General features: G+C 41.8%; 1 protein-coding gene across 1 annotated transcript in view; it reads right to left on the bottom strand.

The window, feature by feature from the left end:
• LOC145395786 (ionotropic receptor 93a-like) overlaps positions 1-15042 on the bottom strand; it is a 131139-nt gene that overhangs the window by 60306 nt on the left and 55791 nt on the right. Inside the window, exons 2-3 of the mRNA XM_080269323.1 lie at positions 2425-2549; positions 254-370 (exon numbers count right to left, since the gene is read on the bottom strand). Of these exons, the coding sequence (XP_080125449.1) occupies positions 254-370; positions 2425-2517 (210 nt within the window). The 5' untranslated portion in view covers positions 2518-2549. The remainder of the gene's footprint in view (positions 1-253; positions 371-2424; positions 2550-15042) is intronic.

Raw genomic sequence — 15042 nt, 5'->3', positions numbered from 1 at the left:
GTGACCTACCCGCCTCTACACTAACGTGAGAGTGACCTATATGCCTCACCAGTAATGTGAGAATAACCTACCCACCTCATCAGTAATGTGAGAGTGAACTACCCTCCTAAGCAGTAATGTAAGAGCGGTGAACCCACCTCAGTGGTAATGAGAGAATACCTGACTGACTCAAGAGTTATGTGAGAGTGACCTACCTGCCACAACAGAAGTGTTAGAGTGACCTCACCTGAGCAAAAATGTAAGAGTGACCTACCCGACGAGCCTGGCTGACCACCGGGGAGAGCTGTGCCTGTGTCACGTTAGTGTCCTGACCGTCCACACCCACCTCAAACACACCCACACCCCGTGCTGCTCCAACATCACCAATACTCTAATAAAAAACAGTATATAATTATGCAGAGTAGATTAGTTTTCATAGGGTTAAGATGCCTGCGAGGAAAGTGTATTATTACTTTAAAATTTTGTATTAATTTTCTATCTGTCTATAGTCAGACGTCTCAGTCCTGCAAAGGAAGGCAGCAAACAAATCGGTTCCATGTCGCTCTGTTCCTGGCCATTATGCTGACTTCCCCCTCTCTCATATACCTCTGCACTCCATCCCTCCATCTCATGCTTGGTCTCCTCCTCCCTCTTCCCCCCCCTCCCCCTCACTCACATACACTCTCCTTGTGAGGCTCTCGTTCCCCATCCTCTCCACATGGCCAAACCACCTCAGTGTATTTCTCCCGATGTTTTTTATCTCATCCACATCCACACCACAACGCTCCTTCATTTCCTTATTTGTCAGTCTGTCTTTCCATGTAGCTCCACATGCTCCTCTCAGATAACTCATTTCCGCTGCTCTCACTCTTGATTTGTGCCCTTCCAACAAGGTTCAAACTTCACTTCCATGTGTTGGAGTTGGTATCACAATCCTATCATGCAGAGGCTTTTTTATCTCCTTGCTCACTTCCCTATTCCATATCACTGATTTCTAAGAATCAGGGACCTTCATTCCCTGTTGTACCTTTTCATGGGCTTCATCCTCTAAATTTCCATCCTTACTCTTCACACTACCCAAGTACTTCAGTAAACTCACATTTTCCATTTCCTCATCATCCAGTCCCATTGTGCATTCAGTGACTTCTTTTCTCCCGAAGATCACAACTTTACTCTTCTCTGCATTCATCTTTAGATCCCGTTTCTTACACATTCTTCCAAACTCAGTCACCAAGCCCTGTGATTCCCCTTAATCGGCATTTAACAAAACAGTATTATCTCCAGACAATAGAACAGAAAGTTTCCAAACGCTACCCTCTTTCATTAGGACCTCTCTAACATCCACTGCCCTACTTTGTATCTCTTTTATAACTCCATCCATATACAGATTGAACTACCACTGATACATGATAAATCTTTGTTTCAATCCAACATTCAGTCAGGAAAATATACTCAGTTCACCATTCACACGTACTGCAGCCTTAGCGCCCTTATACATGATCATCACGGCATTCAACAGCTTCCTACTTACTTCATGTAATCTTAATATTTTCCACATTCCTAGCCCATCCACTCAGCCATCTGCTTTCTCCAGATCGATGGAGATCATATACAACTTCTTTCCCTTCGTAGACTCTTTTCCACTGAAGATCTTAGGACGAATATCTGATCTACGCAACTTTATCTCTTCCTAAAACCTCCCTGTTCTTCTCTAACTTATTTTTGTTATTTCCTTAACGCTGTCAGTAAGAATCCTGCCTTATAATTTTTCTATTACATGTAGAAGAAAAATGCCACTATGATTACCACACAATTCTTTTTCCCGTTTTCATTTATACAGGGGAATAATTATTCCTGACTTCCAGTCCTCCGGGACTCTGTCTTCCTACCACGCCAATCTGAACATCTTCCATATCCACTTTATTAATATCTCTCCCCCATGCTTCAGCATTTCACCACACACTTGATCAATTCCTAGGATTTCCGCATTTTGACTTTCTTCATTGCTTCCATCCTTTCCAACCTACTGATCACTTCGTCCCGTACCTCCATCCTCGTCCCAGATACTCCCCAGCTGCTAATACTCACACCAGTTTCACTCCCTGTGTTTAACAGTTCCTTAAAGTGTTCTCTCAATATGTTCCCTTTTTCTCCCTTCACCTCTAGCAATCAGTAATTCTTATCTTCCACTCCCCTACTTTCTTCTTTATCACTCAGTCTCTCTTTACCTCCTTCCTAATTATCAAGGTATTTAATATGGTACAGTAATATCCTTGATATAATGAAAAAAATTGTCTTTTGTGTATTATTGAGTACTAAAGGAAACTTTCAGTGTTAAAACTCCTTTCTAGCTGTGAGACCATCGGACTGGTAATGACCTGAGATATCAAAGTATGGATCTCATCCAGTACTGGAGCGTAATTTAACATTCATCTTTAGTATTACCTTTATTATGGTGCTATTTGCTGCTAAGTTGTCCGTGAGCAGCATTGGAAAACAACTGCCTTGTAGCCAAGGTTCCAACACTGATCCAACCATCGGTACCGATTCCCACAGACGATCTCTAGAATCTGTAATGAAATAATGACTCTCTCTCTCTCTCTCTCTCTCTCTCTCTCTCTCTGTATAAACACTATATATATCTATATATATATATATATATATATATATATATATATATATATATATATAATATGTAAGTATGTATATATAAATATAAATATATAAATATATATGTATGTAGATATTTATAAATATATATATATATATCTATCTATCTATCTATATATATATATATATATATATATCTATTGCCAGACGCCTCAATCCCTTTTGGGGTGGCCACAAACAAATCGCCTCCAAGTCGCCCTGTACCCCGCAATTTCACTCCCCTGCTCCCTACTCACACACCCCTCTCTCATATACCTCTCCACCCCATCCCTCCATCTCATCCTCGGCCTCCCCCTCCCTCTTCCCCCCTCCACCTCACTCACATACACTCTCTTCGTCAGTCTTTCACCCTCCATCCTCTCCACATGGCCAAACCACCTCAGTGTGTTCCTCATAACGCTTCCTATCACATCCACATCCACACCACAACGCTCCTTTATATCCTCATTCGTCAGCCTGTCTCTCCACGTGACTCCACAGGCCCCTCTTAAATAACTAATTTCCACTGCCCTCACTCTTGACTTGTGTCCTTCCAACAATGTCCAAGCTTCACTTCCATACGTTAGAGTTGGTATCACAATACTGTCATGTAGTAACTTTTTCACTTCCATGCTCACTTCCCTGTTTCTTATCACTGCTTTCAAGGAACCAGCAACCTTTCTTCCCTGCTGTACCCTTTCAAGCACTTCACCCTCCAAACCTCCATCCTTACTCATCACACTACCCAAATACTTAAACGTACTCACATTTTCCAATTCCTCACCATCCAACCTCGCTGTACATTCACTAACTTCACCTCTCTCAAAGACCATCACTTTACTCTTCCCTACATTCACCTTTAGGTTCCGTTTCTTACACACTCTCTCAAACTCATCCACCAAGCCTTGCAGCTCCCCTTCGTCTTCACTCAACAACACAGTATCATCTGCAAACAACAGTACAGGGAGTTTCCAATCACTATCCTCTCTCACCAGGGCCACTCCAACATCCACTACCCTACCTTGTACCTCTTTTATTACCCCATCCATGTACAGATTGAACAATCATGGAGACATGACATATCCCTGTTTCAAACCAACTTTCAAAGAGAAAAATTCACTTAGTTCGCCATCCACACGCACTGCAGCCTTCGCACCATCGTACATACTCTTCACAGCATTCAACAACTTCCCATCTACTCCATATATTCTTAACACATTCCACAATCCTTGTCTATCCACCCTGTCATATGCTTTCTCCAAATCCATGAAAGCCGCATACAACTTCTTTCCCTTCTCTAGAAACTTTTCCACTAAAGATCTAAGAATGAATATCTGATCTACACAACCTCTTCCCTTCCTAAAGCCTCCCTGTTCTTCTCCAACTAATTTCTCTGTTCTTTCTCTAACTCTGTCTATAAGTATCCTACCATACACTTTTCCTATTATACTAAGAAGACAAATGCCCCTATGATTACCACACACTTCTTTTTCCCCTTTTCCTTTGTACAAGGGAATAATTATACCTGACTTCCAATCCTCCGGGACTCTACCGTCCTCCCAGGCCAATCTGCACATCTTCCACATCCATTCTACTACTATCTCTTCCCCATGCTTCAGCATTTCACCACACACTCCATCAATTCCTGGGGCTTTCCCCGATTTAACTTTCTTCATTGCTTCCACAACTTCTATCCTACTGATTTCTTCCTGTCTTCTCACCTCCCTTCTTCTCCCAGCCATTCCCCAGCCACTTATACTCGCATTACTTCCATCCTCTACGTTCAACAATTCCTTAAAGTGTTCTCTCCATCTGCTCAATTTTTCTCCCTTCTCCACTAGTAATCTACCATTTTTATCTTTCACTCCCCTGCTAACTTCACTTCCACCCTGTCTTACTCTTTTCACTTCTCTCTAGAACATTTTCTTACAGTCCCTCCACTTTACACTCAAATTCCTTCCAAATTCGTCATCCATTCTCTTCTTATTCTCTCTTACTAATCTTTTCACCTCTCTCTTCCTTTCCACATATAACTCTCTCTTCCGCCTCTCAACTTCTTCCACGCCCCTATTTCTCATCCATTCATTATATGCTTTCTTCTTTTGTGCCACAGCCTGTTTCACCTCTTCAGTCCACCACGCTGTTCCTTGCACCCCCCTCCGTCTTCTCTTCCTTCCACACACCACATCACATGCTGCACATATTTCTTCTGTAAATATCTTACATACACCTTCCACGTCTCCCATCTGCTCCAATTCATATTTGCCCAATCGTTCCTCCACTTCTCTCTTATACTCTGCATTTTTCTCATCCTCTTGTAACCTTTCCACTCTGCTTGCAACTACTCCTTCCTCTCGTCTTTCTCTTCTTCTATTCCTCCATCTTACTTGCATCCTAATTCTGGCCACCACCAAGTAGTGGTCAGAAAGTCCACTCCCCCAACCTCAATACACTCTTGCATCCTTTACACATCTTCGCATCCTTTCATCCACACACACATAATCAATCATTGCCTTCCTTTCATTCAGTTCACCACCCACCCTTCTCATCACTCGCCATGTATACCTGTGGATCATTTTATGCCTGAACAGGGTATTGGCTATCACCAACCCCCTCCCAGCACAAACATCCACTAACGCACTCCCATTCTCATCTGTCTCAGCAGGCACACCCCACTCACCAACTATTCCATCCACCTTCACATTACCAACTTTACCATTCATATCACCAATCAAAAACACTCTCTCATTCCTTCCAAACTTTTCCATGCACACTTCCACATTTGTCCAGATTTCTTCTCTCACTCTTCTAGCACGATCTTGCGTTGGCGCACACACACACACAATCGCCCACATTTGTATTCCACCTTTCAACTTTACCCACACAATCCTTGACCCAACTGATCCATACTGTCTTATGCTCTTCTTCCATCTTTTACTCACAACTATACACACTCCTTCCTTTGCCCTCTCATTCTCATCTACTCTTGCACATATACCCCATCCATACTCCCATTCTCTAACACTTTCTCCTCCCCATTTTGTTTCAGATATTCCACATACATCCACTTTCACACCCTGAAGCACCTGCACAATCTCTCTCTCTTTCACCTCATCATTCGCTCCTCTTACATTCCATGTACTCATTACTAAGTCCTTTGTCCGGTCCTGGGTCGCCATCGTTTGGTCAGTCCTTGTCCGAGGCTTCTTGTTTGTTTTTTTAGTTAGTTGTTTTCCGGGGAGGGGCACTAACCCTCCGCCCACCCTTTTAGTCGCCTTTTACGACAAGCAGGGATACTGGGGGAGTATTCTTGAAAGCCCCCCTACCCCCAGGGGTGTATATATATATATATATATATATATATATATATATATATATATATATATATATATTGTTACATAGCCTATGATTTCATCATCCTTTGTGTCATTCTAACGTTCAGTATGCTGCATTTTGATCACGAGCGTGTTCTACCTCACCCCCCCCCTCCTCCCTTATAGTAGAGTAAGTCGTTCTTTCTGTTGTTCAGAGCAGGATTGTCAACTCTTTGTCCCCATGGCTTCATTTGCGCGTCCTTCTTACAAGTTGTATCAAGCTCTACCGGCCCCTATATAATGAGCTCAGTCTCTGCATTATTGCCACTTAGATCTACTCCTCATTTTGCTCATATCTCTGTCCTCCCCTGTACAGTTATTATTGTGAGTGCTCAGGAAGTCTCCACCCATCTAGCAGCTGTGTAATTTGAGTATAAGTGTTATTGCATTTTTTCTTGTACTGTGTAGCATAAGGTGTTAATTCTTAGGCCTAGTAAGGTTTTTGTGATTAATGTAAAGTTTCATGTCATCAATTGTTCATAATATTTCGTATCTGTAATAATATATCTTGCATTCACTGAGTATTATCTGGTATTTTCATTTTATCAGGGCTGACTTAGGTAAATTTACTCATGCTAATTTCGTGTTAATAAAGGCTATTGCAGTTAACCATATATTTATCCTGTTTTTGCCATTACATTATCCTTATGAGTCCTGAATGTTTTGTTGTTAGTTTGAGCATTAAACTTTAACTTGTAATTTTACCTAACTCTTTTGTTTTGAACCTGGAACTTTGCGGGACAGTTTTCTCTGTTCCGTAACATAAATTTGGCGACCTCTTATCAGGATATTCAGGATATCATAAGGATATTGTTTGATATTTTGTGACTGTGATTTATTCATGATGTCTACTATTACTACGCTTGATGAAGCCAAAGATTTTTTGTCAAATGTGCAAACAGTGTGTGATGTAGAAAACAGAACAAAGAATGAACTTAAGCTTGTTGCTCAACAATTGGGAATTGCTGTTCGCTCTCATCATTGTGAAGATCAAATTGTTGACATGATTAATGAAAGCTTGTTTAATGTAACTCCTCCAAATGAGGAAACGCAGATTGAATTAGCTAAGTTACAGCTAGCCCTGCAGGAGGCTCGTGTTAAGGAGGCTGAATTTCAGGCAAATGCTAAGGAGGCTGAGTTTCAGGCACGTGCTAAGGAGGCTGAGTCTCAGGCTCGTATTCAGGAGGCACAAAATGAAATTGCTAGGATTCAGGCAGACCATGAGTATCGCATGAAACAAGGCGGAACTGGATCATCTAGCTCTGATGATTTTGATGTGGCTAAAAATATTAAACTTGTCCCTCCTTTTAATGAATCTGATTTAACAAAGTATTTTCAGTTGTTTGAGAGGGTAGGTACAGGTTTTAATTGGCCCAAAAAGTATTGGCCAGTACTCTTTCAAACTGTTCTCACCGGTAAAGCTCAAGTAACTTATGCATCTTTGCCTCAGGATCAATCTGATAATTATGATGTAGTTAAGAGCTTGATTCTTAAGGCCTATGAGCTTGTTCCTGAAGCCTATAGAGTAAAATTTAGGACAACTTATAAACAAGATAAGCAATCCCATGTTGAGTATGCACAAATCAAAGAAGATCTGTTAGAGCAGTGGTTAAATTCTAAGAATGTGGATTCTGATTTTGGTAAATTTAAGCAGATGATTTTGCTGGAGGACTTCAAAAGGTGTATTAGTAAAGATGTAAGCCTATATCTTGATGAGAAAAGAATAGATAATTTGTCTGATGCTGCAGTTTTAGCTGATGAATATGTTCTCACTCACAATAGATATTCTAAAGAAAAAAGGAAAGCTGAGAGTAAGTACGTTGCCTCTACTCAGAGTACAGGTAACAGGAAAGAGAATAAAGATGATGTTTCTCAGGAAGTAAATACCAGCTTCACCTCTAGATTTCAGAAAAGTTAATGTACTTATTGTAGTAAGCTTGGACATACTACGGAGAAATGTTTCAGGAGACAGCGTGACGTGAACAAAAAGGAGTCTTTAAATATTCAGTCAATTGGTCTAGTGTCCACCCTTTAGAGTTCCCAGAATTCTTTAATTGAGTTAACTGAACCTGCTTTGAGGGGTAACTTAAATTCTCATGATGGAGCTCCTCTTTTGAGCAGTAACGTGGGTGACACTCTCAAGAGTTCATGTGCTAATTTCCTGTCTGATGGTTTTGTCAGTCCTCTGGACAGTAATGACAGGAAATCAGTTCAAATATATCGTGATACAGGTGCTTGCCAATCCCTTATGCTGACCAGTGTTCTAGGCTCTAATGTTAATTCCTCTGATGAAACTGTAATCTTACAAGGTGTAGGGAATAATTACTTCTCTGTCCCTCTGTGCAGAGTGAATTTAGAGTCTGGTTTTGTTAATGGTTCCGTTATGGTTGGGTTGGTTGAGACACTCCCAATGTCAGGTGTAACTTTCTTACTTGGAAATGATATTGGTGGAAGTCAAGTGTGTCCAGCTCCTCAGTTGTCTAGTGTGCCAGTGGCTGCGGCCCAGGATTGTGATGTCCCTGATGTGTTCCCTGCATGTGCTGTCACTAGGGCTAAGTCTAAAGTTACTGGTGACTTAGAGGATAATGATGATGATGATGTTATCCTAGCTGACACTTTTCTTGCTAATTTGGACCACTCACCAGATGAGGCAGTACCCCGTAGTGTTGATAATTTGTCTCGTCAAGAGTTGGTTGAGTTGCAAGTTGCTGACCCTGAGTTGAAAGGTCTAGCTAACTCTGCTTGCAGTGAGGAAGAGTCAGCCGATGCTTCTACTTGTTCTTATATAAAGTCAGGAGTACTTATGAGGAAGTGGAGACCCCCAACAGCATCAGCCGACTGTGAATGGGAGGTTGTACATCAAGTTGTCAACCCTCGTGTTTGTAGGCAGGATATCATTAGAGTGGCTCATGATTCCAGTTTGGCAGGACACCTTGGAGTGAGGAAGACTGTGGCACGCATTTTGAAACACTTCTACTGGCCAGGTATCTTCAGGGATGTTTCCTGGTATTGTAAGTCTTGTCACACCTGTCAAGTTGTGGAGAAGTGTAATCAGACCGAAAAAGTTGCACCTCTAGTTCCCATTCCTCCTTTTGAGGCGCCTTTCACCCGTGTTTCGGTGGATATTGTGGGCCCTCTTCCTAAGACTTCTTCAGGATTTTCTTATGTGTTGACCCTGATTGATATGGCTACTCGTTATCCTGAAGCCATTCCACTTAGAAATATCTCAGCAAAGAACGTGGTTAAGAAAATGCTAGGGTTCTTCACAAAGTTTGGTCTGCCCAATGAGGTACAGTCCGACCGGGGAAGTAATTTCATGTCAAATGTTTTCAAGCAGTCTCTGAAAGAGTTGGGCATCACCCAGATCACGTCTTCAGCTTACCATCCCCAGACCCAAGGAGCGTTGGGGAGATATCATCAAACACTCAAATCGATGCTCAAGAAATACTGTTTGGAACATCAGAAAGACTGGGATAAAGGTCTTCCATTCGTTGTGTTTGCTGCAAGAGAATCTCCAAATGAATCACTGGGCTTCTCACCTTTCGAACTACTGTTTGGCCTTGAAGTAAGAGGACCCCTTAAGTTACTCAAGGAATGCTGGGTGTCGGAGGAAGATGACGTCAACCTGCTGCAGTAAGTGATGAAGTTCAAAGAACGGCTGTCCACTGCTTTACAGCTGGCGAGAGAGAATTTAGGAGCTGCTCAGGAGAAGATGAAGACTTGGTATGATAAGAAGTCCAAGTTACGCCACTTTCAGCCAGATCAGGTTTTGATTCTGCTACCGGTGCATGGGCAACCTCTTCAAGCCAAGTTTACTGGTCCTTATTTCGTGGAGAAGAAACTCAGTGATGTCAACTATGTCATCGCCACACCAGATCGTAGAAAGAACAAGCAACTCTGTCACATCAACATGCTAAAGTTATATCACAGGCGGGACGAAAATAATCCAGTCTTCACTGTAGCTGTTCCACCCGAGTTTGCAAGTGAATTTCTCCCATGCAGCATGAGCCCGAGTGATAGTTTGGGGAAGAATCCTGATATCATGAATGATCTCCAAACTAAGCTTTCTCATCTAGCTCCCGAGGAAAGGCAGGAGTTTTCGGCATTACTGCAGGAGTACCCGCAAGTGTTCCGTGCTACTCCAGGAAGAACCACTGTGTTGATGCATGATGTCGATGTTGGAGACGCAAAGCCAATTAAACTGCCTCCTTACCGTGTGAACCCAGTGAAAGTTCCTCTCATCCAGAAGGAGCTTGGCTACCTATTGGACCACAAGATGATTGAGCCCTGTAAGAGCGAGTGGAGTTCTCCTGTCACTCTGGTCCCTAAGCCAGGGGGGTCACAGCGGCTTTGCATTGACTACAGACGTGTTAATCAGATAACCAAAACAGACACTTACCCTCTTCCTCACGTGGAAGATTGCGTAGACAAGATCGGAAAAGCTAGGTACATAAGTAAGTTTGATTTGTTAAAGGGATACTGGCAAGTACCTATGACTGAACGTGCTAGGGAGATCTCATGTTTTGTAACACTAGGAAAGACTTTTGCATGTTCTGTAATGCCATATGGTATGAAGAATGCACCAGCCATATTTCAGAAGCTCATGAATGTTGTAACAGAGGGTTTGGCAGGGTGTCTTGTTTATATTGATAATGTATTAATCTTCAGTGACAACTGGAAAGATCACCTATGCCATGTCAGTAAATTTCTTGAGCGTTTAGTTCAGGCTAATCTTGTAGCTAATTTATCAAAGTGTGAGTTTGGTCAGGCTAAAGTTCAGTACCTTGGGTACGTAATTGGTGATGAACATGTTGCACCACCAGGAGCTAAGGTTCAGGTTATAAGTGATCTTCCCAGACCTAAAAGTAGGAAAGAGCTACAAAGATTTTTGGGAATGGTAGGTTATTACAGGAGATTTGTTCTTAACTTTTCAAATCTTGTATCACCACTTACAGACCTACTGAAAAAGGGAGTTAAATTTGTCTGGACCGATAACTGTGAATCCTCTTTCAACAAACTTAAAGCTATCCTATTAAGTCAGCCAGTGCTCGCTACTCCAAATTTTGCTAAGCCTTTTAAGATGGCTGTTGATGCAAGTGATACAGGAGCTGGGGCTGTTTTGCTGCAAGAGGATGATCAGGGTATTGAACATCCTGTATCTTATTACAGTAAGAAGTTCACTCCACCTCAAAAGAACTACTCAACTATTGAGAAAGAGCTTTTGGCCTTGATTTTGGGTTTACAGCATTTTTCATTTAATTTGTGTTTTGGTTTTGAACCCATAGTCATTTATACCGATCCTAACCCACTGAAATTCCTTATTAAATTTAAAGATAAAAATCAGAGATTGACAAGATGGAGTCTACTTCTTCAGGAGTATTCATTAGACATACAACATGTCAAGGGGAAAGAAAATGTTATTGCAGATTGCTTATCTAGACTTTAGACAGATTGTTTTAGAGTAATAAGAAATTTCCTTTGTAAATTTCTTTTTCTTTGTGGGGAGGTGTTACATAGCCTATGATTTAATCATTCTTTGTGTAATTCTAACGTACAGTATGCTGCATGTTTGATCACGAGCGTGTTCTACCTCACTCCCCCCCTCCTCCCTTAGAGAAGAGTAAGTCGTTCTTTCTGTTGTTCAGAGCAGGATTGTCAGCTCTTTGTCCCAATGGCTTCATTTGCACGTCCTTCTTACAAGTTGTATCAAGCTCTACCGGCCCCTATATAATGAGCTCAGTCTCTGCATTATTGCCACTTAGATCTACTCCTCATTTTGCTCATATCTCTGTCCTCCCCTGTACAGTTATTATTGTGAGTGCTCAGGAAGTCTCCACCCATCTAGCAGCTGTGTAATTTGAGTATAAGTGTTATTGCATTTTTTCTTGTACTGTGTAGCATAAAGTGTTAATTCCTAGGCCTAGTAAGGTTTTTGTGATTAATGTAAAGTTTCATGTCATCAATTGTTCATAATATTTCGTATCTGTAATAATATATCTTGCATTCACTGAGTATTATCTGGTATTTTCATTTTATCAGGGCTGACTTAGATAAATTTACTCATGCTAATTTCGTGTTAATAGAGGCTATTGCAGTTAACCATATATTTAACCTGTTTTTTGCCATTACATCATCCTTATGAGTCCTGAATGTTTTGTTGTTAGCCTGAGCATTAAACTTTAACTTGTAATTTTACCTAACTCTTTTGTTTTGAACCTGCAACTTTGCGGGACAGTTTTCTCTGTTCCGTAACAATATATATATATATATATATATATATATATATATATATATATATATATATATATATATATATATATATATATATATATATATATATATATATATTGCCAGACGCCTCAATCCTGTTCGGGGTGGCCACAAACAAATCGGCCCCACGTCGCCCTGTCCCCCACCATTTCACTTCCCCGCTCCCAACTCACACCCCCCTCTCATATACCTCTCCACCCCATCCCTCCATCTCATCCTCGGCCTCTCCCTCCCTCTTCCCCCCTCCACCTCACTCACATACACTCCCTTCGTCAGTCTTTCACCCTCCATCCTCTCCACATGGCCAAACCACTTCAGTGTGTTCCTCCTAACTCTTCCTGTCACATCCACATCCATATCACAACGATCCTTTATATTCTCATTTGTCAGCCTGTCTTTCCATGTGACTCCACAGGCTCCTCTTAAATAACTCATTTTCACTGCTCTCACTCTTGACTTGTGTCCTTCCAGCAGCGTCCAAGCTTCACTTCCATACGTTAGAGTTGGTATCACAATACTGTCATGTAGTAACTTTTTCACTTCCATGCTCACTTCCCTGCTTCTTGTCACTGTTTTCAAGGAACCAGTAACCTTTCTTCCCTGCTGTACCCTTTCAAACACTTCACCCTCCAAACCTCCATCCTTACTCATCACACTACCCAAGTACTTAAATGTACTCACATTTTCCAATTCCTCACCATCCAACCTCGCTGTACATTCACTGACTTCACCTCTCTCAAAGACCATCACTTTACTCTTCCCTACATTCACCATGAGATTCCGTTTCTTACACACTCTCCCAAACTCATCCACCAAGCCTTGAAGCTCTCCTTCGTCTTCACTCAAAACCACAGTATCATCTGCAAACAACAGTACAGGGAGTTTCCAAACAATACCCTTTCTCACCAGGGCCACTTCAACATCCACTACCCTACCTTGTACCTCTTTCATTGCCCGATCCATGTACAGATTGAACAATCATGGAGACATGACACATCCCTGTTTCAACCCAACCTTCAAAGAGCAAAATTCACTCAGTTCACCATCCACATGCACTGCAGCCTTAGCATCATCATACATACTCTTCACAGCATTCAAAAACTTCCCATCTACTCCATATATTCTTAATAATTTCCACAGTCCTTGTCTATCCACCCTGTCATATACGTTCTCCAAATCTATGAAAGCCGCATACAACTTCATTCCCTTCTCTAGGAACTTTTCCACTAAAGATCTAAGAATGAATATCTGATCTACACAACCTCTTCCCTTCCTAAAGCCTCCCTGTTCTTCTCCAACTAATTCCTCTGTTCTTTCTCTAACTCTGACAATAAGTATCCTACCATACACTTTTCCTATTATACTAAGAAGACAGATGCCCCTTTGGCTACCACACACTACTTTTTCCCCTTTTTCTGTGTACAAGGGAATAATTATACCTGACTTCCAATCCTCCGGGACTCTACCTGCCTCCCAGGCCAATCTGCACATTTTCCACATCCATTCTACTACTGTCTCTCCCCCTTACTTCAGCATTTCACCACACACTTCATCAATTCCTGGAGCTTTCCCGAATTTAACTTTCTTCATTGCTTCCAGAACTTCTATCCTACTGATTTCTTCCTGTCTTCTCACCTCCCTCCTCCTCCCAGCCATTTCCCCAGCCACATCTACTCGCATTACTTTCATTCTCTATGTTCAACAATTCCTTAAAGTGTTCTCTCCATCTGCTCACTTTTTCTCCCTTCTCCACTAGTAATCTACCATTTTTATCTTTCACTCCCCTGCTAACTTCACTTCCACCTTGTCTTACTCTTTTCACCTCTTTCCAGAACATTTTCTTAAAGTCCCTCCTCCTTACACTCATGTTCCTTCCAACTTCCTCATCCGCTTTCTTCTTACTCTCTCTTACTAATCTTTTCACCTCTCTCTTTCTTTCTACATAAAACTCTCTCTTCTGCCTCTCAAGTTCTTCCACCCCCCTGTTTCTCATCCAGCCATTGTATGCTTTCTTCTTTTGTGCCACAGCCTGCCTTACCTCTTCATTCCACCACTTTGTTCCTTGCACATCCCTCCGTCTTCGCTTCATCCCACACACCACATCACATTCTGCACATATTTCTTCTGTAAATATTCTGCACACACCTTCCATGTCCCCCATCTGCTCCAATTCATATTTGCCCAATCGTTCCTCCACTTCTCTCTTATACTCTGCATTTTTCTCATCCTCTTGTAACCTTTCCACTCTCCCTACAAATACTCCTTCTTCCCGTCCCTCCTTTCTTCTATTTCTCCATCCTAATTGGACCTTCATTCTGGCCACCACCAAGTAGTGGTCAGAAAGTCCACTCCCCAAAGAAAATCCACTCCCCCAACCTCTATAATCTCTTGCATCCATTACACATTTTCGCATCCTTTCATCCACACACACATAATTAATCATTGCCTTCCTTTCATTCAGTTCACCACCCACCCTTCTCATCACTCGCCATGTGTACCTGTGGATCATCTTGTGCCTGAAGAGGGTATTGGCTATCACCAACCCCCTCCCAGCACAAATGTCCACTAACGCACTGCCATTCTCATCTATCTCAGCAGGCACACCTCACTCACCAAGTATTCCATCCACCTTCACATTCCATATTATACCATTCATATCACCGATCAAAAACACTCTCTCATTCCTTCCAAACTTTTCCTTGCACACTTCCACATTTGTCCAGAGCTCTTCTCTCACTCTGCTTGCACGATCTTGCGTTGGCGCATACAC

Source organism: Coenobita brevimanus, chromosome 33, assembly GCF_032717465.1.
Source record: "Coenobita brevimanus isolate Jiangsu-jjx chromosome 33, ASM3271746v2, whole genome shotgun sequence".
Taxonomy (NCBI): domain Eukaryota; kingdom Metazoa; phylum Arthropoda; class Malacostraca; order Decapoda; family Coenobitidae; genus Coenobita; species Coenobita brevimanus.
Note: the sequence above shows the minus strand (reverse complement) of the source record. Positions and strands in the feature narration are given on the sequence as shown.